Source organism: Megalops cyprinoides, chromosome 16, assembly GCF_013368585.1.
Source record: "Megalops cyprinoides isolate fMegCyp1 chromosome 16, fMegCyp1.pri, whole genome shotgun sequence".
NCBI lineage: Eukaryota > Metazoa > Chordata > Actinopteri > Elopiformes > Megalopidae > Megalops > Megalops cyprinoides.
The window spans coordinates 5045001-5072494 of record NC_050598.1 but is presented as its reverse complement, the minus strand read 5'-3'; the positions used below and the strand labels follow the sequence as shown (position 1 = coordinate 5072494).

The following is a 27494-nucleotide window of genomic DNA, read 5'->3' as shown; positions in this document are numbered from 1 at the left end:
AGCAGGCGAATGGAAGGCAGGCACAATGACGCAAGCCCTTACCCTGCAGCCGAAACGTCGGCTGCTGCGTTCAGCTGGCGCGGACAGCACCAGCACACGCAAAGCTCGAATGGATTCTGTTCTCAAGTTTCCACTGTAGTTCTGTTTTTTCTCCCCCCTCCTTTTTGTCAAAGCTCATACACCCCCCCCCCCCCCCCAATTCCCAAAGCATGAGTTTGTTCAAATCGGTTTGTAGCAGCAGGAAAGACAGGATGATGGAGAGAAAGAAGAAAGGAAGGAGAGAGAGATATAGAGGGATGTTACTGGTGGACCCCGCCTGGATAGCTATCCTGTGCTTTTCTCCTTCCTTTTATTTCTCTCGCCCATTTTATTTTCCTTCCATTTCTCTGTCTGATGCTTTCCTCCACCCAGAGTTTGCTTCTTCTCTCTGATTGGCCCAGACGCCCTTCATGGTGTGGCAGAGCCAATCACAGATGGCTGAAAGAGTAGCCCCGCCCCCACAGTCACTGTTCCACTGGTTACTCACCTCCACCTTACTTGTCAGTGCCTCTCTTAGTGGGGCATGTGCAGCACATCCCTCTATTGCCTCTCTCCTCCTCCCTGTCTCTCCCCCCTCCTCTGACTCCTTTTTTATCCTCCTTTTTTCCTTGGCATTTGGTTGGGCGGGAGGACCTTTCCTGCCCCCTGCCCCCTCACCGTGCCCTCTCTCCTGGAGGGCAGGCTGGTAATTGTGTCCCACAGAACGAGCGTCCCCTGTGAGGTCGGGCGCCAATCATGTCTAGCCCCATCCTTCTTGGCCCCGCCTTCCCTTTTCCCCGGTCGCCCCGGCAGCCTGCTGAGGTTTGAGCGCCCGTATTCCTCCCTCTGTGCCACCTCCCGCCCACAACATCACTGCGATCTCTCCAACTCTCACCCCCCCACCCCAACCTCCATCCTCATCTCATATGGCAGTGTCCCACACCACGGCCTGCTGTCTCTGGCAGGGCGGGGTGCCTGTTTTGCGGGGCTCCGGGGTCCTTCTCCAGCTGGGCAGGATGGGCATGCTGTCCTGCTTGCACAGGCTCCTCTCTGGACGCCTGTGGGCCTTAATCTCCTTGCACAGGCATCGCTTCCGCTCGATCACCTCCAGCAGCTTCCCGTCCCTTTGGGTCTGGGCCTGGGCCTGAGAGGAGGTGGCACCCCCACTGGTGGGAGGCTGGCACTGCGAGAGCTGGGCCAAGTGCTGGTACTGCAGGTGGAGGTGGAGCTGCTGGTGCAGCTGTTGGTGGGACAGCGTCGGGGTGCCGGGGGTCTGGGCCTGGAGGCAGAGCGCACAGCAGAAAGGGGGAATCAAGAGAGCAACGGGACGGGACAGGAAACAGAAAGATGAGAAGAGCAGATCAAAAATGATGGATGAGGGAAACATAGATCAGTGGATACAGTAGATATTTGGAGAGGCCAGAAAGAAAGGACAGGAGCATAAAGAGAGGGAATGAAGGAGGGAAAGAGAGAGAGGAGGAGAGACAGCACAAAGTGTTGGCATGAATATAAACACAAAATGAAGTTGAGAAGCCATAGAGGGCAATCAGGTCATTATAAATGAAAGGGTAATCAGATGGACAACACAGTGTTCTCATTTCCCACGTTGCAATTCTGTGCTGCATTCATAAACAAACTGTCCATCTCCCTCAGACAAACACCCCCCCAACTCCATGGAACAGTATGTACCACAGGTCTGCACATCCAGGGTCGCTGTAGTTCCACTGTCTACCACTAGAAGGATGGCCAAACCGATGCATGCAACACCGGTGTCTGCCACCAGATGGCGACCTCACACTAACTCCTGAGCTGCCATGCTCCAGCTGTGTACAGGAAGGTCACGCTAGCAGACAGTCTGTCTCTGCTCTCTGCATCAGCATTTGAGACACAGCCAAACGATGGGGCGCAGTAAGGCGCTTTGGACTGCAGCTCACTGTCCAAAACCATGAGCAGCCTCTCCCTCTGTGTGGCTATGTCTGGCTTGCTGTCTGCTTGTCTGTCTGTGTACCTGTCTATGTACATAATCATTTATGCACGTGCCTGTATATGTTTCCTTGGCAGTTACAATGCTAATTTTAATAACAACAATGACATGGATGATTAGTATTATGTAAAACCTCCCCAGGGATGCAGACAGGACTGGACGTTCGTGAAGATTAGATTTTGCTTTAAATTAACACAGATTCCTCTGGCCTATTTTCACTCGCAGAGGAACTGGACCGCTGCTAGAATTAGGAGCTGAGGATGTGACGCGAGCAGAAGGGAAGTCCCCACGGAGAGAGGGATGGAGAGAGAGAGAGAGAAAGAGAGAAGTAGACAGAAAGAGGGAAGGAAAAAAAGGGAGGGGCAGTGGGAGGAGGACTGGGAAAGAGGGAGAGAGGGAGACAGAGAGAGGGACGGAGAGGAGGAGACAGACGTGCGTAGGAAGAGGGAGAGAGAAGGACAGAGAAGGAGGGAGAGAGGGAGGGAGAGAGTGAGAGAGAAGGAGACCCAGAAAGGGAGACAGAGAGGGGGAGAGAGAGTGAGAGAGGGAGGGAGAGAGTGAGAGGGAGACAGAGAGGGTGAGAGGAGACAGAGAGAGTGAGAGGGAGGCAGAGGTTGAGAGGAGGAGACAGAGAGTGAGAGAAGGAGATAGAGAGAGTGAGAGGAGACAGAGATTGAGAGGAGACAGAGAGCGTGAGAGGAGACAGAGAGAGTGAGAGGAGACGGAGAGAGTGAGAGGAGACAGAGAGAGTGAGAGGGAGAGTGAGAGGGAGAGAGTGAGAGGAGACAGAGAAAGTGAGAGACACAGAGAGTGAGAGGGAGAGAGAGTGAGAGGAGACAGAGATTGAGAGGAGGAGACAGAGAGAGTGAGAGGAATAGAGAGGGGGGACTCACCTGACTCAGTGCGTCTCTCGGCAGGCTGCATTGCCTCTGCACGTTACTGCTGCCCTGTCTCACTCCCGAGGTGGAGGCTGATCGACCCAAGCGCCCCAACTCTGCAGTACACACACACACACACACATATGTGCGCACACACACACACACACACACAGACATACACACACACACACACACACACACACACACACACACACGCATACACACACACACACGCACACATACACACACACACACACACACACACAGACATACACACATAGACACATGCACACCAAAGACAAAAGCACACAGATAATAGTACATTATTAGAACAGGACTGTTCATACACTGGTGCATGCAAATATATTTGAATAATAAGCGTGATGGACTGAAGAGTACACTGAATACATGGTGGTACTATAAGGCTTGTTGAAGAGGCTGTTACGGACAGGCAAGGTCTGCTGTTGCTGTAATCCTCAGTCAAACACTCTGCCTCTGTTGCTTTCTTTGGCTCCTGGCTGTGATATTGGCTTGGTTGGTTTAAACTCTATTAGTTCCCTTTATCTATCATATTCATGGCTTGCCACTATGTGATACATTACTGTGAGCTGCAGGGAAACCAGCAGTAACCCCCAGGCTCATTCTTCTGTCTACCTTACTGGACCAGCAGTAGCTTAGTCTGCAGCTCAGACTACAGTGCCCTGTAGTGGGCAGAGCATGTGAGCCTGTGGGTAGATCCTATGGGTGGAGCCTGTTAGTGCAGCCTATGAGCGGAGCCTGTGGGGGCAGCCTGTGGGTGGAGCCAGCGGGGGCAGCCTATGACATGCTCTGCAGCCTACCTCCGTTGCGGTGACAGGCTGGGAAGGTCTGGCAGGGCAGGGGGAGGCCGGACCGGCCCAGAGCCCGCACGCTGGCGCTCGGCCCTGTGCCCCCCGTGCCCTCGCTGGACCCCCCGCCGCCACCTCCCGCTGACCGCACGGGGATGCCGGACACGCCCCCCGGGCCACCCAGTCCCCGGTCCTCCCTGTCCCCCCGGGGCAGGGCGTCAGTGCTGCCGTTCCACACGCGGCTGCTCTCTTCTTCTGAGGAAAACCCAGATACGTCTCAGAGAGCAACAAGAACATGAGGGCAGGAGCACAATGTATATACAGCTACACACACACTCAGATACACACACACACACACAATCACAGCAGGCCCTCAGTTCACTCCTGTGCCCTGTCTCTGCCTATCACTCACTCTCTGTCTCCCTGAAGCCGTGGCTGAAAGACAGCTTCCTCTGCATGGGCCAATAGGGGCCCTCGTCCATGGAGGCCCCGCCCCCGCTCCCGTCCCGAGAGAGGCTGCCCGTGTCGCCCCTCCCCCCGGCCTTGCCCTGCTGGGGCGGGGCCGGGACGGAGCTGCTCTTGGGGATGCCGCCCCCGCCGGTCAGCGCGGTGATCTGCGGGTGGGGGGAGTGCAGCTGCACCCCCCGCAGGCTGTCATACGCTGGGGGCCTCTTCAGCCCTACGGAGGGGTAGGTCCACAGCATGGGGCTGTCTGGGGGGGGCGGCTGGTAGGCAGGGAGGCCGTGGGACAGTGGGTGGGGGGTGTGGGAGCGGTATAGGAGGGGCCGGGAGGAGGGGCGCTGCGAGGAGGAGGACTGAGGGGCAGGGGCTGGGGAGGGGGCGGAGCCAGAGCTGGTCTGGGGGTTGGTGGAGCTGGGGGCGGGCGTGCCGGGGGCGGTTTGGGAGGGCGTCTCCCTCTCCCTGTCCCGCTCCCTCTTGTCAGACTTCAGGTGGAAGCCCACGCTCTTTCCCTCCTTGGCCGCGCCGCCCCCGCTCTGGGTCTGTGTCTGGGCCTGGGCCGAAGCCTGGGGCCCCAGTTTCATGCTGTGGGAAGTCGGCAGCTCCTTCTCGGCCTTGCGGTAGTGGTGGTAGTGGGAGGGGTGGTGGTGCGGGTGGTGGTGGTGGTAGTGGGCGTAGTGGGAGGAGGACTGCGAGGAGGGTGGGAGGGGGGTGGAGTGACTCCTCGCCCGCAGCCCGGGGGCGGGGCCCAGCAGGGCGTCTTTCAGCTCACCCAGGTGCTTCTCCTGCTGCCCCCCGCCCAACCCCGAGGCCTCTTTGGGGCCCAGCTGCAGGACAGGGAGCTTGGAGGCGGAGGTGGAGGAGGAGGAGGGGGGGGCATTGGCGGGCGCGGCCTGGGTGCTGACGGTGCCCAGCTTAGTGCTGGCTGCTTTGTGCTGGACGTTGACCCCGCTGGAGGCGGCGGCGGGCTGGGGGAAGGCCAGCAGAGGGGGCCGGTGCTGCAGCAGGTTGGGGAAGGGCGCCGGGATCTTGTTGCTGGGCTCCGCCTGGGCTTTGCTCCCGAGGAAGAGGAAGGGGGTGGGGGCGCGGGGGGGCTGGGGGCCGGACGGCAGCGGCTGCGGGACGGGGGTGGAGGAGGACGAGGAGGGGAGCGGGGAGGAGTGGGAGATGGAGACGGTGGCCTTGGGCTTGGAGGAGGAGGACGACTGGTGCGGGAGGGAGGAGGAGGAGGCGGGATGGGGGGCGGACCCGTGGGCAGGCTTGGCGGGTTTGGACGCCCCGGGTTTGTCATGCTTCAGGGGGAGGCGGTGCCGAGGTTCGGACTCCTCGGGCAGCGGGTACTTCATCTCCTCGTAGATGGCCTCGCTCTCGTCCGAGTCTGAGTCGGGCGTGGTGGTGGCCGTCGCCGGGTGCGGCGTGGCACTCTGGCTGTCCCGCCGGGAGAAGGCACGCCCCACCATCTCGATGTAGACCGGCTCCTCCTCCCCATCCTCCTCCCCGCCCCCGCTCTCCTGCGAGGGGCGCGGCAGGGGCGTGGCTGGGGGGGGGCACCCGGGGGGGCGGGGGGTCGAAGGAGAGGTGCGTGTTGGGACTCCGTTTAGGCTTGAGAGGGGGTACCTTTCTCCCAGACATCTCCCCTGAGTCTGACTTTTTCATAGCTACAGAGATAGAGAAAGAGATGGAGTCAGAAGACAGACAGAGAGAGGTGGGGAGAGAGAGCAGAGAGACAGGAAGAAAGAGGGACAAAGAAGGAGAAAAAGAGCAAAGAGAGACAGAGTGAGAGATAGACTGTAAGGCTGGTGAGGTGGAAACGGATGCACTTTCTTCTATATCATAATAAATTTCAAATAATTACAGAAAAACCACTTTGGATATTTTAAATGATCTTTCCACAGCATAGAAATGGGATGAGACAGAAATGACAAGTCCTTCTGGCAGCTTTGGCAGTGCGACATGTGTTTGAATGCCACAACCTGAGGGACAGTGGGCAGGAAGCATGCCCTATCCCGTATATGCCTTTATGTATGTGTACATGCATATATATTCATGCCTGTAAAGTGCATCTGAATTTGAATTTGACTTAAAAAGGGAGAGCCATCAGTTTCGGTGTCGTTTTCACAATCTATAAGCTTTGGCAATGCCATACGGTGTTTGTCATGCCGATAAAGCTCATCGGAACTGAACAGAATTGACAAAGAGAGGGATGGACGTTTTAATGACAGCTATGTCCTAAAGACAGCCCAACAACCTGAAGCACTTTGCGTTGCTGTCGTAGTTTAAAAAGTCCCGATTCCCGAGGAGAGCAAAAAACAGTTATAGCAGAACGGCCGTGGCCTCTGGTAACGAAAGCGGCAGTTCGTAAATTGCAAAGGAAATGACACAACAGTGCAGCGGTGCAGAGGTGAGGACGCTCAACCGAATGCACGGCAAGGTTACGTGTAGGAGAGCGGTGTGGGCTTTCTCTCAATGGTGTAACCGCTTCAAAGGCTGTGTGAATGGACGGCGCTCTGACACGAACCGACCCTGCAGCAGCCTCCGTGTCAAAGTAAAGGGGTGTGTGAAACAAAAAGCTTACTGCTGGAGAGAGGCACCAACAGCTGCCACCCCGCATTTGCCTCCTCCTCATGGGACGAGGAGACATGAACGCAGAGGAAGGCATTCAACCGGGGGGGTGATCGGGTTACGGATGTGGAGGGCATGTGTGAACCTGAGGAGAGGGGTATACATGGAGGGGGCATACGGAGGGATGCTCTGTGGCGCAAAGCAGCTTGATATACAAGTGTGCCCCCTGGAGGACAGGACAGCTCATCACATGGGCCTGGAGCAAAGCAGAGAACCTAACGTATAGACTGTGCCGTTGGCAAAATCGGAACTCACCGTTCCTCTTCTCCGGGTGCTTGACGGGCAGCTGTGTGGGCGGGGGAGGGGGCGGGGCCTCCAGAGGGGGCGGGGGGATGTTTCCGCCCCGGGGGTCGGCTGTGGAGCTGAGCCGCGTGCTGGGGTGGCGCTTGGGTTTGGCCGGCGGGCGGCGGCCTCCTGAGGAGGGGGGCGGGGCCTGGGGGCCCGAGTGGTGTCCGTTCTCCAGGCTGTCGCCGCCGGCGCCCACCGAGTGGCAGGACTGCGAGCGTGGCGCCATGGCGGACGAGCAGGGCCGTGGGGACAGGTCCTGAGAGGCCGGCATGGTCATGAAGCCCATGCGGAAATGGCGCCGGAAGGATGCCAGGTCTCGCATCTTTCCCACCGTGGCGGAGGGGTCCTTACTGCCCGAGCTGGAGAGGGAGGGAGAGAGTTGGGGGGGGGGGGGGGGAGAGAGAGAGAAAGTGGGAGAGAGTGGGAGAGGGAGAGAGGGATGAGAGAGAGTGGGAGAGAGTGGGAGACGGAGAAGAGAGGGTGGGAGAGAGTGGGAGAGAGAAGGGGGGAGAGAAAGTGGGAGAGGGAGAGAAGGGAGAGAGAGAGTGGGAGAGAGTGAAAGAGGGGGGAGAGAGGGTGGGAGAGAGTGGGAGAGGGGGGAGAGAGAGGGAGAGAATTTAGTGCATATATTTATATTTGGCTTTGGCAGTACTGTACACCTGTGTGGTCATGCTGATAAAGCTTATTCGAATTTGAATTTAGGAGAGAGAGAGGGACGGTGAGTGGGAGAGGGAGAGAAGGAGAAACAGAGAGTGGGAGAGAGGGAGGAGAAAGTTATATTTATTTTGAGAACGTTGTGTTGTTCTTTTCTTAAGATCTATTTTTATTTTACTTTTTTACCCGCTCCCCTTATCATTACTACTGATTTTTGTTTTGTTCCTTCCTATTCTTACTGTCCTCTGTCAGTCTGAGAGAGGAGTAGGAGGGAGAGGAGGGAGAGCTGCTTTTACATATTCCTGCCATAAAAAGCTTTGGCAACACTGGATAACCCCCGTTATGCTAATAAAGCCAGTCTCCGTCTTTTGAGAGAGGGACAGGAGGGGAGAGAGAGAGACAAGAGAGGAAAGTGAGAGGGGGTGCAAAGCTTTGAGTTTGAGCTGAAAGAGGGAGACGATAACAGAGACAGAGAGGGCGTAGAGCTGAGTCTCTGGTTCTCAAGGGTCATGATGTGTCTGGGTTTCTCATCTAGACGGAGGAGGTCAGCCATTTTCCTTGAGAGAGAAAAAAAAAATGGTAGGGAAACCCGGCAGGTCGCAGACCAAAGAACCAGAACAGATGAACACACAAAAAAGGAGGACTTTGAGGCAGAGCGGAGGAGAAGTCAAACAGGGAAGGAGAGCGAGAAGGAGAAAAAGCTGCAAGGAGAGGGGGCATAAACTCAAAACTTGGGAAAAAGGGAGACAGATGGGTGAGTCAAAAAAAAGCGTTAATTTAAGAGAGAGAGGCACACAGGGAGAATGGAGGAGAGCGAAAATGGCAAGGGGAAAAGGGAGAGAGTGGCAGGCTTCTGAATTCACACATATGGGACCCAGTGGGATCTCTCCCCGCACAGCCATGAGGAGATGGGTAAAGGAGAGACGGGCGGACGCAGTGCTGTGCAGAGACTCAGGGCTCACCCGGCTATACCTCAAACCACAACCATGCAGCGAGGCCCTCCTGTGTCACCAACACACACTGACCAACTCAGCAAAATGAACATCACTCTAACAACAATGCTAACAATGCTTATAATAATGATCATCACGATACTGATAATAATACATTATAAGATTTCATTATAATATTATAATAATGCTAATGATTATTATTATTGGGCCACTGCTAATGATAATGGTTACAACGCTATTGCTCATAATGCTAATAATAGTGCTGATGCTAATTACGTAATTTTTCCTTTTCTTCTTCACTACTCATAAAAGCCTTTCAAAAACTGTGCACAGTAAATTAACCCATAAACCCCTAAAGAGTGTACATCATACTGCATTACACCGCAGCGGAACATCACCACTCCCTTGAGGGGGAAAAAAATGACACACGGCGCTGTGTCCGTACAGTGACTTGGTAGGAAATTAACACCACATAGAGAATGAGAGGCAGCGTGGTGCATACTCAGGAAAACCATGGTACGTTTACACCATGCTGCCAAATTGAAGGAACCGGCTGCTTCGGCACATGTCATGGCAGCGAACCCTGATACGTTTTTTTTAAAAAAAGATTGGTAATGCCGGATTTTCACACCGGCCGCCCGACTGTGCTCCGGCACATTAACACATTAGAACCACGCTGGAGCGCATGTGAAGCCAGACACAATGACAGGCCGGAGCAGCGCCTCTGGGAGGATGACGGAGTGAGACGAGGGACAGGCGGGAGAGAGACAGAGACGGGGAAAGGGGGAAGTGAGATTGAGGAAAGAAAGGGAATGGGAAAATGAGAGATGTTAATGCAGCCCTTTTTTCCAGTGAGAGAGGACAGAGACGGTTTCTACAGCAGCCAGATCATCTGACGACACCTGAGTGTGAGAAAGGAGATTAAAATTCATGAGGAGGGTGGCCTGGGGGGTGGGGGGGTTCTTGGTGCCAGCATCTGTGAGTAATATGTGAGTGTGAACGTGTGTGTGTGTGTGTGTGTGTGTGCGTGCATGTGTGTGTATGTGTGTGTGTGCATGTGTGTGTGTGCGAGTGAGTGTATGTGTGTGTGTGTGTGTGTGTGTGTGTGTGTGTGTGTGTGTGTGTGTGCATGTGTGGGTCATATATTCATCTCATACAGCTCTGTGAACTGGTATATGAGCTGTGATCTCATATGAGCTGGTACAGCACAGGGAATAGAAAAGCTTTTCTTTTCTATTTCCACAGTGAGGGACTGTTTGTTTTTCACATTATTGGTTGTGCTTCTTCCTGTGGATCATTCCCATGTCTGTCCTCACTGATGCAGTCCCCTGCTCTCTCTGCCTGGGGACCTGCTGGTTACCCCTCGCCCCCTGCCCAAAGGTGTGAGGGAGAGCGGGGGGTTCGTGTGTGCCCCTGCTGGTGTGTGGGTGAGGGGTGTTTCTGTCAGCTTGTTTCATTATGGCAGAGGTGTGGAGAGGGGGAGATGGAGCTCCAGTGTGGTCCCTGGGAAGAGCGCGAGACTTTTCTTCACGGTGAGACCCCAGACCCGCGCTGAAATGGCCGGCCGTGGAGACGATACTGAGCCAAGGCCCACAAGCGCACATGTTCACCCCGTCACCTGCCAGGGTCCCCACACGGATTCACGTTCTGACTCCGGCACAGGTAAGGCTCTTCATGCATGTTTGCCTCTCACACCAACAGCAAATCAAATGACACAGCTTCCACATCTGCTGCAGTGCGAGGTAGGCGGGGCCTCGCATGTCACCACCCGCCTCCATTTCAAACCATTACTGGGAGGAAGCAGGGAGTACCTCCAAATGCCTTCAGCAGAAACAGTAACCATCCACTAGGAGGGAGTCAGAGTGAGTGTGAGGGAGGGAGTCAGAGTGAGTGTGAGGGAGGGAGTCAGAGTGAGTGTGAGGGAGGGCGTTAGAGTGAGTGTGAGGGAGGGAGTCAGAGTGAGTGTGAGGGAGGGCGTCAGAGTGAGTGTGAGGGAGGGAGTCAGAGTGAGTGTGAGGGAGGGCGTTAGAGTGAGTGTGAGGGAGGGAGTCAGAGTGAGTGTGAGGGAGGGAGTCAGAGTGACTCTGAGGGAGGGTGTGAGAGAGAATGAGGGAGGGAGTCAGAGTGACTCTGAGGGAGGGTGTGAGTGAGAATGAGGGAAGGAGTCACAGAATGGGTGTGAGAGAGGGAGTCAGAGCTACTGTGAGGAGAGGAATCAGAAAGTGAGAGAAGGATAAAGAGGGAGTGACAGTGAGAGAGGACTGAGTGATGGAGTGAGCAAGAGAGTAATGAGTGAGAGAGGGAATAAGGGAGGCAGTGAGAGAAGGAGAGGGAGAGGGAGAGATAGAGATGGAGAGAGAGAGTATTTTCATTTTTCATAATGAAAAACTGTGAGTCCTGCTAGGGGAAGGACTTACAGCCCCAACAGAGGCACCGACCATTTCAGTCTACATTATCCTGAGGGACAGCGTGTAACCACCAGTCGTTATTAACTATCTTTAACCATTTTAAGCATTACATGTTCATTAGTTCAGATGTGTAGCCAGGATTAGTTTTTTATTCTTTTTTCCTCTTTCCTTCCAGATCCTTCCTTTTCATGTACTGTATGTATGTGTATATACAGTATGTATATATATATATAGGTGTGTGTACATCTAGGTATGAATATGTGCATATTATATGCTTTGACAATATTTACACAACATAATTCGTGTCCATGAAACTATTTTGAATTTTAATTTGAGAGAGAGATGGAGAGAGACAGAGAGGAACAAAGAGCGAGAGAGAGACGGAGAGAGAGAGCGATGGAGAGACAGAGACAGAGAGAGATGGAGAGAAAGAGAGAGATGGAGGGGGGAATGAGGGGGCTGTGGCGAGGGGAGATTAAAGCACCACACAGAGGGCAAGAGGACACCAGAGGATTAGGAGAATATGAGAGAGGGGCTGGAAGAAGAAATCAAAAGAAAAACCAATCGAGGGAGGAGTGGAAAGAAAGGGGGAAGAGAAATGATGGGGGAGGGAGATGAAGAGAGGGAGAGATAAACAGAGGGAGGGAGACAGGAGGGTCTTTGTGACGCTTCATTCATCCTCACCCTAATAAAGCCGTCTCAGATGAAATACAGACTGACAGAGGGGTCAGTCTGAGAGAGGCATGGTGCGCTTTTGGACTTTCTCCACACCCATTCTCTGGGTCAGCATTAGAATTCACAGTGGTGTCATGTGTGACTGCCTCTGAGTTAATGTGTAGCTCTGTGTGACTGCCTCAGTGTCTTTCCATGAATCTGTGTTTGGGAGGCAGTTGGTTTGATAATAAGCATTTCCCCAAATATTTCCCCCTGGAGCAAATGGTCAAAAATGACCTACGGAGTCGGGGCGGCAGAGGCAGAAGGGGATGATCTGATACCAGAAATCCTAATTTAAACAGCCAACAGTGTGCTTTAGGCGCTACTGTTATCTTTATGTTTTGATGTCTGTTTGTATGTGTGCGTAGCCATGTGTGTGAGCATGTGTGTGCCTATGCACATTGCCATGCCTACATGTGTGCGTATGTGTGCATGCCTGCATATTAATTCATGTGTATGTGTGTGCATGCCTATGTGTGTTGTCATGCGTGTGTGTTGCTGTGTGTGTGTGTGTGTATGTGTGTGCCCGTGTGAGTGTGCGTGCGTGTGCAAGCATGTGTCTCTGTGCCTGTTTGTGGTCGCATCCTCCAGGTGCTCTGTGCAACCTCAGATGACTCATTGGGTTGGCAAGTTGAAGAGCTATCGCCAACGCTACGGCACGTTAAAAGAGTGCTCTGGGAGACACGCGTCTGCTGGAGGAGAGCCGGCTTTTATGCTCTCTGTCTGCTCCCTTTACACTCCGGGGTATTTCGGCAGAAAGGGGGAGTCTGCAGGTCTAATTGAGAGCATTAAGCACTTTCAATCAGAGATGCTTAAGTGATCTGTACTCCGCTCACAGACACAGAATCTGTGGGAGGGGGGGTGGAGAAAGAGAGAGAGAGAGCAGGAGGAAGAGGGAAAGAGAGGGAGGGAGTGAAAGGGGGAGAGAGGGAGGGGGGGTTGCAGGTAGAGAGGAGCCGAGAGACAAAGAGAGGAGGGCGAGGTGGAAGGAGTGAACGATTTGGACTGGGGGGAGGGGAAGAGTGAGGAAGGGGAGGCAGAAGAGGGGAGCAAGGGATGGAGGGATGGAGATGGATGCGGCGGGGGGGAGAGGGGATGGAGAGGGGGGCGAAATCATATTGGTGGCTGAAGGAAATGGAGGAAAGGGGGAAGGGAGAGGGAGGAGTGATGAAGGGGAGAGAGGTGGAGCAGGAGGGATGAACGGCTTGGCGGAGGTGGATGATGAGATGAGGGAGGAGAAGGTCAGAGATGAAGAACGGGTGGGGGGGGCATTTGGGAGGGAAAGGGGGAGGAGGAAGGAAGGAATAAAAAGGTGCAGAGGTGTCCAACTTCACCTCCTTCAGTGAGGTAAAGTCCTCCCAAATGAGATTCAAAAGGAACAGCTATGGGAGGGGAGAGGAGACACACAGGGAGGCCATGGAACAACAGCAAAAGAGGAGACAGAGTGAGGGAGACAGAAGGAAAGAGACAGAGAGTGAGAGGAGAGTGAGAGGAGAGTGAGAGGGAGAGTGAGAGGGAGAGTGAGAGGAGAGTGAGAGGGAGAGTGAGAGGGAGAGTGAGAGGAGAGTGAGAGGAGAGTGAGAGGGAGAGTGAGAGAAGAGTGAGAGGGAAAGTGAGAGGAGATTGAGAGGGAAAGTCAGAGGAGAGTGAGAGGGAGAGAGTGAGGGAGAGTGAGAGGGAGAGAGTGCAGGAGAGAGTGAGGGAGAGTGAGAGGGAGAGTGAGAGGGAGAGAGTGAGGGAGAGTGAGAGGGAGAGTGAGAGGGAGAGAGTGAGGGAGAGTGAGAGGGAAAGTGAGAGGAGAGTGAGAGGGAGAGTGAGAGGGAGAGTGAGGGAGAGTGAGGGAGAGTGAGAGGGAAAGTGAGAGGAGAGTGAGAGGGAGAGTGAGAGGGAGAGTGAGGGAGAGTGAGGGAGAGTGAGAGGGAAAGTGAGAGGAGAGTGAGAGGGAGAGTGAGAGGGAAAGTGAGAGGAGATTGAGAGGGAAAGTGAGAGGAGAGTGAGAGGGAGAGAGTGAGGGAGAGTGAGAGGGAGAGAGTGCAGGAGAGAGTGAGGGAGAGTGAGAGGGAGAGTGAGAGGGATAGAGTGAGGGAGAGTGAGAGGGAGAGTGAGAGGGAGAGAGTGAGGGAGAGTGAGAGGGAGAGTGAAAGGGAGAGAGTGAGGGAGAGTGAGAGGGAGAGTGAGAGGGAGAGAGTGAGGGAGAGCGCTGTAGCAGACGGAGGAGGAACAGAGACAAAAAGAGGGGAGACGCTGACAGCCAGGGGCGAACAGGAGAGGGGGGCAGCGGGGTCTCTGCGAGGGATGAGGGGGCTGTCAGCGAGCCGCAGACAGATGCAGGGTAACAGGAGATCGACGGGGGGGCCTCGGAGGAGGAGCAGGGAGAGAGACAGCCAACAGTCGGGGTGCAGAGACAAAGGAGCCTAACGAAGGAGCAGACAGGGAGCTCCTGCCGCCGAGCGCACGGGGGGAAGGTGGGAGGGGGGCATTTCACGGTGCCAGACGCGCCCGTGCTAAAAACAGCGCTGATCGTCGCCCCGGGGAGGCCGCAATTAACACGCGCCTAAAACGCACCGCCTGCCGCCAGCTTTGCCGCAGATCGCCGCTGTCAGCCGCACCTCTGCAGCCATCACCGCCGCTAACGCCGCTGTTGTTATGTGCTTTAAAAGTATGTCAGTAGGTTTATATTTCCACATTCAAACTCCCACGCAAGCTCTCAGTCTCTGTCTCTCCCTCTCTCCCTTCATCCCCCTCGCTCCCTCTCTATCTCCCCCTCTCCCCACCTCTCTCCCTCTCTCTCTCCATCTCTCTCTCTCCACCTCCCTCCCTCTCTCCCCACCTCTCACCCTCACTCTTCAGCCCCCCATTGCTCTCTCCCTACCTCTCTCCCTCTCTCTCTCCATCTCTCTCTCTCCACCTCCCTCCCTCTCTCCCCACCTCTCACCCTCACTCTTCAGCCCCCCATCGCTCTCTCCCCACCTCTCTCCCTCTCTCCCTCCCTCCCTCTCTCTCCCTCACTCTCTCTCTCTCTCCTTCATAAGCCGCCCACTCTTCCTTCTCCAGGGCACAGATGGGACGGGAACAGAGTGTCCGGCGAGGGCGTTCGGCGGAGCCGTGGCACCGGTGACCTCGGGGAGCCACAGGAAACTGGCAGCGGGGATCGGCCGCGCCGTTCCGCTTAAATCCGCAAAGGGAGGCGTCAGGATGACGCCTTTCACTAAAAACGCCTTCAGGAGCCCTCGGGAGGGAGCAAGGGGGTCAGCGGGCTGTACGTGAAGCTGCCAATCCGTCTTCAAAGTTGACGCAGCGAGAACTCGTGTGCCCTGTCTGCCAGCTGAGCCAATCTGTCACCCGGCTTTGACGACATTCAAGGAAGCTGACGGCTACGGGCCCTGGATAAGAATAATTGCACTGAAGGCTAGTGATATCATAGTGATATCTCAACGTAGTAAGAGAAAAAACAGGAAAAACAAGAAAGAAAATTTGTTTGGATATTGCAAGTCTCTGCTCTGGAGATTTGTAAGCACTGCTGGTACTGAGACTAATATGTGGGACCAGGTCTTTAACACTGATTAAAACATATAAAATTGCCTTGGCTAAGGACATTTATTCCTGCGCTTGTACAGCTGCTGTCTATTCAGAGACCTTGGCAAGGGTCATGTATTGGTATTGTCTGTGTGTATTAGAGCAGGTGTGCTTTCATGTATGTGGAAGGCCAGGAGCCAGCCTTGCTCCTCACCAGCTGAGACAGACACACTCACTGGATTGCACTGGATTGACAGACAGGTGGCCAGTCTGCAAACAGCAGCTGTTACACAGAGAGTAAGGAAAAAGACCAGCTGTGCAGTACTGTAAACCTCTCTCTCACTCACACACACACACACACACACACACACACACACATACACTCACAGACATACACACCCTCACATACAAATGCACATACTCACACACACTCATACACACAGACTCAGACACACACACAGACAGACAACCTAACACACATGCAGGCTGAAAGTAAATTACTTGGGGATAAAGCTCTGGCAGGCTGAGTGAGTTAATAAGACTGAGGCTTTCTGCAGTCTGTGTGATAGGCTGATTTTACAACAGCTTGACACAGATGGTCGCCTTGGTGTAGTGACTGGCTAATTAAACTCTGATGCAGTGACTGACTGACTCTCTAAGTAAACTCTGTTGCAGTGACTGACCGACTTGCAATTAAACTGATACAGTGACTGACTAACTCAATAATTAAACTCCTATACAGTGCCTAACTGACTAATTAAACTCTGATGCAGTGACTGACTGACTCTCTAAGTAAATTTAGATGCAGTGACTGACTGACTCACAAACTAAACTCTTATGCAGCGACTGAATGACTGATTAAATTCTGGTGCAGTGACTGACTCACCCAATAATTAAATTCTGATGCGGTGACTGACTGACTTGCAAAATAAATCAAGTAACAGACACACATATTAACTGCCATAGTGACTGATATGTTTAAACAGTGACTCACGAACTGATGGAATCTGACCGACCATCTGACTGACTGCCTGACTGACTAACTGACACACAGACAGTCCCTTCATAGTGGATCAATGGCACATGGGAATATAAAGAGGGCTGCAGCACTGGTAGCACAGAGGGGGAGGCAACACTCATGTTTGAGTGAGTGTGTGTGTGTGTGTGTGTGTGTGTACTGCACACGTGCACATGAATTTGTCTTAGGCTCTGTGTGCATATGTATGTGTGCATTTGCGTCCATGCCCGTGTGTGTGCATGAGGGAGCATGCGAGAGTGTGTGTGTATGTGTGTGTGAGTGTGTGTGTGTATATATGCGTGTGTGTATAAGAAGCACTCTTCCTACATCTCAAGATTCCCACATTTACTCATTCATGAATTGATTCAATTAAATATTTCATTCCACGAAATGGACAATTTGTTCATTTGCTCTCTCTCTGTCTCTCGCTAGAGCTCTCTCTCTCCCTTTCTCACTATATCGCTCCTGTCACTCAGACCTTGGCAGGCATCCCCGCTGTTGCCCCGGTAACCAGGCTGCACAGCAACCTCTGACTGTTTGATTGACAGCTCCTCTCAATGACCCCCCCCCCGCCCCATTTCCACGCGTGCGCACAAACACACACACACACACACACACACACACACACACTTCCCTCTTTACCACAGTCCCGTAGATGAGTTTTGCATAAGCGTTTACTGTCACAGAAGAACGTATTAGCCTCTCTGAACAGAGGTGTTTTTATTCACTGGTACTTTCAGCTGAACCCGCCACGGTGCACTGGGATCAGTGGCACATTACCTGTTCAGGGATTTTTTTCCTTTCCTCTGCTACCCAGACAGAATGGATAAGCATTTCTGCACCGATTCCCTCCGCCCCACACTTGTCCCCACACTGACCGAATCAGAGGATTACCACAAATAATGTACTTGTGATGTTTTTACACAACGTTGGAATGATGTTGTTGAAACTGGTGTGCCGTCATTGCGACGGTGTACACTTAGGAGATCCCTCCCTGTGAGTGAGATGGCGAACCAGGAATCAGATAGGCCCCCTGATTGAACACTGAGGGTCACATCGACTCCACGTCATTTCGAGGTTATCTGATGTTGAGAATCCGAATCACGCCATCATTTAAAAGACAAATCACTTTTTCAAAACATTTACACCACCTAATTCCTTTGCAGACGGTCCCTATCCTGAGCGACTTACAGCTTCCAACCATTTCACACTCTGCAGCTTCTGCTCATTATACATCAGATTAGACTGCAGTTACACAGCCGCGATTTAAACAGCCACGGCAAAGCACCGCAGCTTGCTCAGGGGCATGCTGGCAGCGCCCCTACAGGGGAACAGGCCTCAGAACCCCTCCGGGTCAGGTGCCCCAAATCACCGCTCCACACACTGCTCCTCTCCCAGACCCTACCAGCACGCTGCACTGCATACTTTTTAGGCGCATCGCGGACCTCCATGTGCCATTTTCCTGTGCACTTCAAACACGGTCCCTGAACTGAACGTGGGAGGAAAGCAGCCATTAGAGGTGAGTCGCGCGCTGAAGTGGGGCTGGGATCGCCCTGAGTCTCACCCCGGGCAGCAGAACTCCCCTCCTCGGGGTCTTGAGAGGCAGTGACGCCCCCTCCTTCATCTGGGAGGCTAATTAGCACTCTATTAGAGCGAGCGCAGCCTTTAACGGGGCCAGCAACAGGTAGGCGCACACGGAGGAGAGCGAGTGCAATTAGGTCAGGTGACTACGTTAGAGTCGGCCTCCTGATGGAAAGTGAAAAAACAGAGGTGTGTACTGAGGTGCCGCCCCTCACCTTGGTGACCAATCCCAAACCCTGGTAAGCGGGTAAACCCATTACATTACATTATTGTCATTTAGCAGATGCGCTTATCCAGAGCCACTTATATAGGTTAAAATTTTTCATGATTAATTAATGATCCATTAAGATAGCTGTATATTTATTGAGGCAATTACGGGTTAGGTACCTTGCCCAAGGGTACAGCAGCAGTGCTACAGTGGGGAATTGAACCAGCAACCAGCAACCTGGTTACAAACACTCCTTACTGCTATGTTAGAGCGCCACAGTTTTAATCCAGCATCGAAGTGACTTTGGAGCTCTGTGTCGCGCCCTCGTTCCGTTGGGGAGAATGTGTTGGAATTTCAGTCACACCGTTTTTTTGTTATTTTTCTCTCCCCCTCCCCACTCCCCCCCTGCTTTGAACTCCCTCACTCTGAGGCACCTCCCATCCCAGACAGTCTGGGGGGGCCTCACGTTCGAAGGTGAACCCGACTGTCTCGCAGCAGGACCGCTGAAGCACACCCTCGAAAAGGAACCCTTCAGCTCCCTCTCCTCGCTCTTTCAAAAAAGACATTGGCTCCCTTTTTTCATGCAGCTCTTCTGCTTTGTCCTCACATCGCCTCTCTCCTGGTCCCCCCGCCGGAACTCTCCGTGCCGAAGCCGGAGCAGCAGAACCGGCGCGGCCCGGCAGAGAGAGAGAGAGAGAGAGACAGAGAGAGAGAGGAGCGGCGGACGGAACAGAAGGGAGGGGAGGAGAGGAGAGGATGAATGGAGCGAAGCGGGCCGGAGGGATGTAGTGGGAGGGGAGGTGAGCGGAGGTTTCGTTTCCTGCTGGATGTGTGTGGGAGTGGGCATCTGTGAGAGAGCACTCGGAAACCGGGAAACTGGGCCTCGTGTGTGAAGGAGCCGCGCGTGCGTGTGTGTGTGTGAGTGTGTGTGTGCGTCAGTGTGCTCGTTTTTGCTAACGTCGGATGCGTGGGCGGACTTTTAAGGCTTGTGAGATTGTGTGACGTGCCTGCGTCAGGCAGGGTATGTTGTGAACGCCCGCGGTGGTGATTTGGCCTCTCTCTCTACTGTGTGTTTAGTGTGTGTGATGTCGTATCTCTCTATTCTGTGAGTGTGTCTGTGTGCATGTGTGCACATGTGTGCACACGTGTGTATGTGTTTGTGTGTACGTGTGAGTGATATAGTATTTTTCTATTCTGTTAGTTTGTTTGTGTATATGTGAATGTGTGCGTGGTATGTGCGTGCGCATGTGTTTCTGCATTGAGTAAGACATAGGAGGTTGTGTGAGTTTCATGCGAGGATGTGCACGCTATCAGCTGTGGTCCGGTGAGGCTCTCCAGTTGTAACTTCCGCGTGTCCCCTGCTGGATCCCAAACGGGTGAGTCACGTGGAGCAGAGTGACCTCGTTGGCTTCATCAGCGCTTGCCTCCTGACGAAGGGAGTGCTGCGCAAGTGGCAGAAAGCATCAGGATCCAGAATGCCCGAGGACAGTGCGCCACAGTGCTAACGCTAACGCTAACGCTACCCTACGCTTCCTGCTGGAGGAGCCGCATCACGAGAAGCCCTGATGAGGCACTGTAAACACGGCCTTACAAGCATGTACACTCAGAGAGGGATGTGGCAGAAGATGGGCTGGACATGTGCTATATTCATACATTTGCATGTGTGTGTGTGTGTGTGTTTGTGTGTGTCTAATTGTGTGTATGTGTATGAGAGTGTATAAGCGTGTGTGAGAGAGTGTGTGCGTGTGAGTGTGTAATTGTGTGTGTATGAGTGTCAGTGTGTGTGTGTGTGTGTGTGTGTGTGTGTATGTGTGTGTGTCTAATTGTGTGTATGTGTGTGAGAGTGTATAAGCGTGTGAGAAAGAGTGTGTGTAATTGTGTGTGTATGTGTGTGAGAGTGTAACGTGTGAGTGTGTGTGTGTGTGTGTGTGTGTGGGTGTGTGCGCGCGTGCGTGTGTGTGTGTGCGTAAGTCCTGACCCTGCGCATGTTGATCTGCAGAGACACAACGGGGCCAGATTGTCCTATAAATATAGGCCATCCTCCTCCTCCTCTCTTCCCCTCTTTCTCTATCACCCTTTCTCTCTCTCCCTCTCTCTCTCTCCTCACTCCTCTCTCCCTGGGCACACACAGCCCACATCAGCGATGAGCAGCTGAAGCTCTTCCGGCTCAACACATCTTTTGCGCAAAACGTTGCCTTTTAAACCATTTCTCTCACCAACTTAAAACTGCTGACTTTCACAACTGAGAAACGGCCTGGAAGGGGCGGGCAGAGAGAGGGAGGTCACGTTCTAAATGTACGTTATCTACTGATGCCTCAAACCCAGCGCGTGGCTATGCCACTTTGAAGATAAGGCACAGCGCCAGAGACACATGAGGCAAGTGAAAGCCAACGGGGATATTTGTATGGAATGTTAATATTCAGCCTGTTCTACTCCAACTGTGAGGGATGCTGACGTCTTTGGGACGTTACTCACCACAAGCTTTGAGCTCCTCTACCTGTTTACCTGTGATGCCTCCCTTCTCGTGTCTCCCTCTCCCTCTCCTCCGCTCACTGCAGATGAGTACGGCCCACTCTCTACGCCTACTGCTTTTTGGTTTGGTTGACTTTATTTCCGCCCCCCCCCCATCCCAATAATCGGCTCTCCCTCCTCCTCGCCATCTGACGCAATAACAGTTCTCTGCCCCTGCAGCTAAGCAACGATGCCACTCAGCTGCCCTCCCTCCCTCCCTCCCTCCCTCCGTCACACTCTAAAATCTGATGAATTTGAGAGCCGGGATATCCTGCGTACCCTCTCTGCATTACAACCAGCGGAATGCAGACAGGCTGACTGACAGATCTTTACCGCTTTGGTGCCAGCCGGGCACATCTATTACTTTCTCTCTTACTCTCAATTCCTCTCACAATTCCCCTTCCCCTCTCTTTCTCCCTCAGTGCCCCTACTTCTCTCTTCCTCTCTCAGTTCCCTTCCCTCTTTCTTTCTCTCTTTTTCTTTCAATTCCCCTCCTTCTCTTCTTCTTCCTCTCTCTTCCTCTCTCAATTCCTTTCCCTCTCTCTTCCACTTCCTCTCTATTCCTCTCTCAGTTAAGTGGTGCTTTATTGGCAGGACGTTAAACGTTAAGTTTAGACCTACATACAACTATGTACAATAGAAGAAAACATATACATGGAAGAAAACCCATATAGATAGCATAAACATCTCTCTCCCTTCCTCCTCCTCTGTTCCTTTCTCTCTCCCTTCCTCTCCTCTGTTCCTCTCCCTTCCTCTCCTCTGATCCTCTCCCTTCCTCTCCTCTGATCCTCTCCCTTCCTCTCCTCTGATCCTCTCCCTGTCTCAGACAGTGTACCTGCAGAGGGTGGAACAGGGAGCTGGTGATGCTGCTGTCGCTCCTGAGTGAATCCCATTTGAGCGTGTGACTGATTTAGCATCTACAGCACCACCGCTACCTCACTGAGGGACAGGCAGCAGGAAAGTGCTTTTTTTTAACCAGCTTTAAACTGCACTTCAGACGCCCATTTTTCATACATTAAACTTCTGAATGAGGACACAAATAAAAGCCATAGTCCTTTGTGTATGTAATCACAGAACATTTGTCACAAAGTGAAACTGCACGCTTGTTACACAACACTATGGCGATTACATTGTACTTAAATGTTTAACTACAGCTGTAGTAACATTCGCAAATGTCAGCTCTGTACTAAATGTGACCCATGTTTTTAACTACATACATTGTTCTTAACTACATACATAATTACATACACCAACTGTGCACATTAAAGCGCAATATCATTATCTGTGTGTTCTCTCTGTTCTTTAGAGAAACGAGGAAGTCATCCCTATTGGCCAATTAAGCCTGGAGTGATCTCTCCACTACTTGTGTACACAAACAGCCTGTTGGGGGGAGGAGGGGGGGGGGGGGGGTAAGGGGTAAGGAGAGGTAGAAGGAGAGGTATGGGGCTCATTGAATCAGATTTGTCACACAAGTTCTCTTACCACGCTATTAATTTGTATCCCCCAGAAAACAGCAACAGGAAGAGCTATGCGTTTCTCTGTGTCTCAATCCAGGATGGAAACAGAGGCGCAAGCGTGAATGAACTGATTGGAGCGTGCCCTTAGGTCACACATGTGTTCCGCTGTGGGGGAGGGGCCTGAGTCACATGAGATGTTACGCAACATCAGAGAAAAAACCCAAAGCATCTTCTCAAGCTCACAGGGCAGGATTGTCAAATAGGATTCGCACCCCCATCATTTCTGCTGGTCTGGTCTTTCTTTCTCCTCTTCTTCATCTTTCTTTCTTTCTATGATTATATTCTTGCGATTCAGTACAGTAAAGAGATAAACCATGTAGCTCCTCAACGTCTTCAACCACCTTGCTATTAATAATGTAATCTACCAGAAGGGTTTTCTCATGACACCGCTGGCTAAACCTGCCCCATTGCTGCATGCCAGACTGTGTAAATCCATTGGGCACACCAGGGAAAGGACCGATGAGCTCAGCACATGACATGACAATAGAGTGGAGGGTGATTCAACCCTACCAGCAAGGCCACAATCTCTATAGCTGCCATTTCTGCTAAGTGATAAACCACCTGGTTCAAGATGATGGTGCAGAACTTACCAATGCCACGCTAGTCAACAAAGTGACTGTTACAGCCCTTTTCAAACATTGGGTACACTCATCTGTGAGTCTGACCCTGCCATCACGGGCTCCAATTTTCTGTGACCATGTCTCCCTCTAAACCACCCTCCCCACCCCCCCGGCTGCTCACTCACCTCTTCTTGTTGCTGTCGGAGTCCCGGTGCCGCCAGTCCAGCCGGCTTTTACGGTACAGCAGGTTCATGTCGCTGTGGGGATTTTGCCCGTCCCGGCCAATCACAGCGCAGTGCAGCCTGTTGCCCCGCCTCTCGATGTCCCGCAGGAAGTGCTCCACCGCCACATCCTGGGCGGAGCCAGAGCTCATGGTACAGAGGCCAATCAAGAGAGAGAGGGGGGAGGGGCTTCACGGAACGCCCCCCTCCAAAGACCCTGCAGAAGACAAGGCAGGAGGACAGTTGAGATTAATGCTGCTTTGGATGTTTTACTGTGTTTCGACTCATTCTGCGTACATTCATCTCTCACAAGATCTTCCAGCTGAACTAATAATGTACACAACATTACATCATTATACCATTATACTTTTTAACATTTTTTAACACACTGCCCTATTTTACCATTGAAATAAATGGTAATACCATTGACTGGTGCACTGAAAGAAACCCTCAGATGAGCTACACTGACATACGTTCACACACTTTATGCCTGGGACAGGCCGGTCCACTCTTGCCCCTTTTCCACCAAGGCAGTTCGAGGGCCGGTTCGGAGCCAGTGCCTAATCTCGAACCAGTTCTTCATGTTTCGACAGCCAAAGAACTGGTTCGAGAGCAGCACCAACACTTTGCTGGTCTAGAACAAAGAACCGCTATGTCAGGGGCTGGGGGCGGGATTATCGTGACCAATAAGACCAACTAAAACTTTGTGACCGCCATTTTTTAAAAAAATCATAGCTAGTATAGCATCTAGTCTGCCTAAAAAGAAGAAGAAAAACCAGAGTTTTATTTTTCAAATGTTTCGCCTTGTTGCCAGCCAGCTATGTATTTCTTAGCTGGTTAGTGAGGTACTAATTTCTCACATCAATGTTACGAACATAACATTGATGGCTAGCTAGCTGGCTAGATAGCTATCTGTTGGTCAGCTAACATTACCCAAGCAAGCATAGTTAATAATTTCTCACATCAATGTTACGTTCGACGTTCGTATCATTGATGTGAGAAATTAGTAACTATGCTTGCTTGGGTGATGTTAGCTGACCAACAGATAGCTAGCCAGCGACCGTAATCTTGGTAACAGTAGCTAACGTTAGCATGCTACTTTCTAACATTGCTTCACTTACCAATGTCACTTAACATTTGGCTTCACAAAAGGCTACCATTGTATTAAGTGTAGTGGACAAGTTTTTTTTTAAAGCACTGTTCTCTTGTTTTTGTTGTTGTTGTTTGTTCCCGCTAGTTTGCAGTGGCGGGAACAAACACTGCTCGCGAAACACCGCAGAAATTTGTGCGCTATTGCAAAAGCCACAGCATGAGATTGTTTAATTAACAAGGATGGCAATTTGAATAAGTGGCAACTAATCCCAAATCTTTAAATGTGTCACATTATAGCTTTCTTGTGTTACAAAATTCAAATTACAAAACAGAGGTAAATTTAGTTTAATCGATTTAAATTACTGAGAATAAACTTTTAGGTTAGGTTGAGTGCAATGAACAATAACGTTTAGAACACAGACCTCACAAAAGATGTGATGTGTCATGAGCATCTAACGTAATTTAAATTGATAAATGCCATCCTTGTTAATTAAACAATCTCACGTTGTAGCTTTCGCAAGCACACAAACTACAGACAATGCGCTGTTTCGCGAGCATTATCATTTACGCGATTGGTGTAGATTATTCTGTGAATTATTTGTCTTATTGTTATTCAAGGAAGATAAAGGGGAAGAGTTTGAAAGTAATGATAGATTTAAAGGTAGTGTTTGGGCTTCCCCTGTTTCCAGCTCACCAGCCACCACTGCAAGCTTGACGCTAGTAGGAAAGCGGAGACGTATACATTGACGCAATGACGTGGCTCTATGGTGGCTCTCTAGTCCGTGGAAAAGCAAACCAGTTCTTAGAAGGTTTGCAAGCAACCAACTCCGAACTGGCACTCGCACCAGCCCAGAACTAGAACCTAGTTCGCGTTGGTGGAAAAGAGGCCTCTGATGCTAACAGGCTATTTGCATTAGCGTAACAGAGGGCCAACTTTAAAACACCAGCTGGGAATGCGCCGGAACGGCTTGACTGCCTGCTGCACAGAGTGAAAGCAGGGGTTTTAAGTGGAGCAGGGAGGACGCCAGATTACAGTAGCAGGCAGAGTGAAATAACAGAGCTGCTCCAGCCCTGCAGGGCCCCCGGGCGCTCGGCCTCTCCTGCGCACTGTCACCGCCGAGCGCTAACGCGCTGCGTCACATGATGCCGCGCAGACATTCCTCGGTGGTGCTTCCCACAGAGCACCGGGAGCCTGTTGTGGGGCAGATATTCCCGGGACCTCCCTGAGCGGGCTGCGAGCGGCCTCTCTGATTGGCTGCAGGGACCCGCGCACCATGTCAACCCCCTCTCCTCTCTGACCGGTCCCAAAAAAGAACCCCCCACTCCCCCAGGATGCACAAGGGTTCAACATAACTTTTTTTTGTTTTTGTTAATTCTTCTCCCCCCAGATGGGTGCTTGAGGTCAATTACAGCATCCCAGTCCTGGTGATGATCATTTGTTATCAGTGACTTCCTTGTTGGGGTTGGAAGTGTAGTGTTATGACTCAAGCGCCGCGAGCAGCATCAGGCCCAGGCGTGGGCAGGATGCATTAGAATAGACACAGTGAATGCTCACTGCGGAGCCCACAACTCACAGATTCATTCATACACGCGTGCACATTGGAGGTCACATGACATGCATAGGTCATACATCCAACGAAAAAACACACACACACATAAGTCACGAACATCCAAAGAAAAACACACACGAAAACTCACAAATACATTGTAGGTCACATGACACACGTGGTTCACGTGCATACAAAAAGCAAACACACACACACAAATGCACACACATGCATATGTGCACGTGTGCACACACACACACACACACACATATACAGACACACACACAAATGCAATTTCTACACAATCCCTCTTATTTTCCAGCTCCACCTAGCGATCCTCGCAGACTGATGGGGCTGCAGAGCTGGCTGGGGGTTAGTGAGGGGCGCGTCTGTGCGGGTGCGTCTTGGAGACTCCCCCTGCGCTCAGCGCTAAAGCGCCTGCCCTCCAGCGGGCCATTAGCCTGCATGAATTAATCAGAATAAAATGCGGGAATGGGGGATAACGAGAGGGAGGGCTGGACAGGAGAGGGGTCAGTTTTAATTGGCGAAATAGAGGATTCACACCCTCCTGAGGGGATGTGCAGACGGCTCAGGCCAACACCCCTCCCCTTACAAGAATACAGAAGAGGGAAGGCGCGGCTCCCTGAGAACAGCCCTGTGCCCATGCTTAAGACCCTGAGCCCCACCGTTTCCAAACCACCAACTCGCCTGCTGTCTATGTGTCTTTATCCGCGTGATCCGTCCGAGAGACGCCTGTACCTGGCTGAAATTTCACAGAGGCGCTAAGCAAACAGCAATGGTAATGAAACCTACTCCTTATAACAGGCTGAGCTGGCTGCTCTTCTTTTCTTTGGTCAAATTAATTTCCGCCATTCTTGATGGTATTGCCGCTTTGTGCAGTTTGCAGGTGCGCAACACTGACCCCTGCTGTTGCAGTACCAGTGACCCCCTGGGCAATGCATGGGGCAGCTGTGAGTGCGGGGCAAATAATCTCCAGCAGGGGGAGCCAGGGGGCACGGCAGGGGCATGCAGATCTGAACAGTTCTCATTGGACACATGTAACATACGAATGGCTACATTCCATAAAACACCGCATTTTTTAATTTCATTTTTTATTTCAGTCGACAGTTCGCTAAATTGATTTCCAATAAAGCAGGTCAATCTTCACCAACACCCAGAGCAGCTGGATTCGCTGCTTCGGAAATATAATATACAAAGTGGTGTTTTTCGAGAAACCGAGCTGCTCCGAAAATAACCCTGGTTATAAAGCGCCTGGCTGCAGTACGTTCATCCATTCAGGCCCCCGTCCCGCTCCCGCTGCTGCTGAATATTGTGGAGGGCTAATTGGGTTACAGAGAAGGCTGTGGGTTAGCTTTGTTCAATCTGGTCTCCAGGATCCGGCAGGGAGCGGGCCGCCCGGCAATTATTGCATTACAGCGGTGGGGAAGCATGCAATTATGTCGCCTTGGAGTCTTTTGAGGTGCCTTCAAACAGTCCCTGGTGGGGACCGCCGTGCGTGTGCCGTCGGACGGGGCCGACCTGGGTGCGGGCCCAACGCACCCCCTCCCTTGGGCAGACAGATCCCTCCAGATCCTCCTGACTGGAGGCTCCAGGTGTGGTACTGGTTGCCAGTTCATGTCCCAGGTTGAGTGCCTCTGTTGTACTGCTACTGTTATACTCTTAAGTAAGGTACTTAAATTGTCCCAGTTAATATCCAGCTGTACAAACGAATAATGTAAAAAAAAAAAAAAACGTAAGCTATGCAAGTCACCATGGATAAGGGAATCTACTAAGCAAATATAACACTGTACAGATGGATTCTGAGAACATGGCAACCCAGCTGCGGCACAAACCTCTTTCAGTCAATGTAAACTGTCATAGTGTGAGGGGGCGGGGGATGTTGGTGATTGGCAGATCA

General features: G+C 52.2%; 1 protein-coding gene across 1 annotated transcript in view; it reads right to left on the bottom strand.

Moving 5' to 3' along the window:
• Positions 1-245: 245 nt before the first annotated feature.
• LOC118790592 (neuronal tyrosine-phosphorylated phosphoinositide-3-kinase adapter 1-like) overlaps positions 246-27494 on the bottom strand; it is a 40650-nt gene continuing 13401 nt past the window's right edge. Inside the window, 7 exon segments of the mRNA XM_036547544.1 lie at positions 246-1297; positions 2896-2996; positions 3720-3959; positions 4120-5713; positions 5715-5824; positions 7044-7435; positions 22902-23154. Coding sequence (XP_036403437.1) covers positions 941-1297; positions 2896-2996; positions 3720-3959; positions 4120-5713; positions 5715-5824; positions 7044-7435; positions 22902-23089 — 2982 coding nt within the window. The 5' untranslated portion in view covers positions 23090-23154 and the 3' untranslated portion in view covers positions 246-940.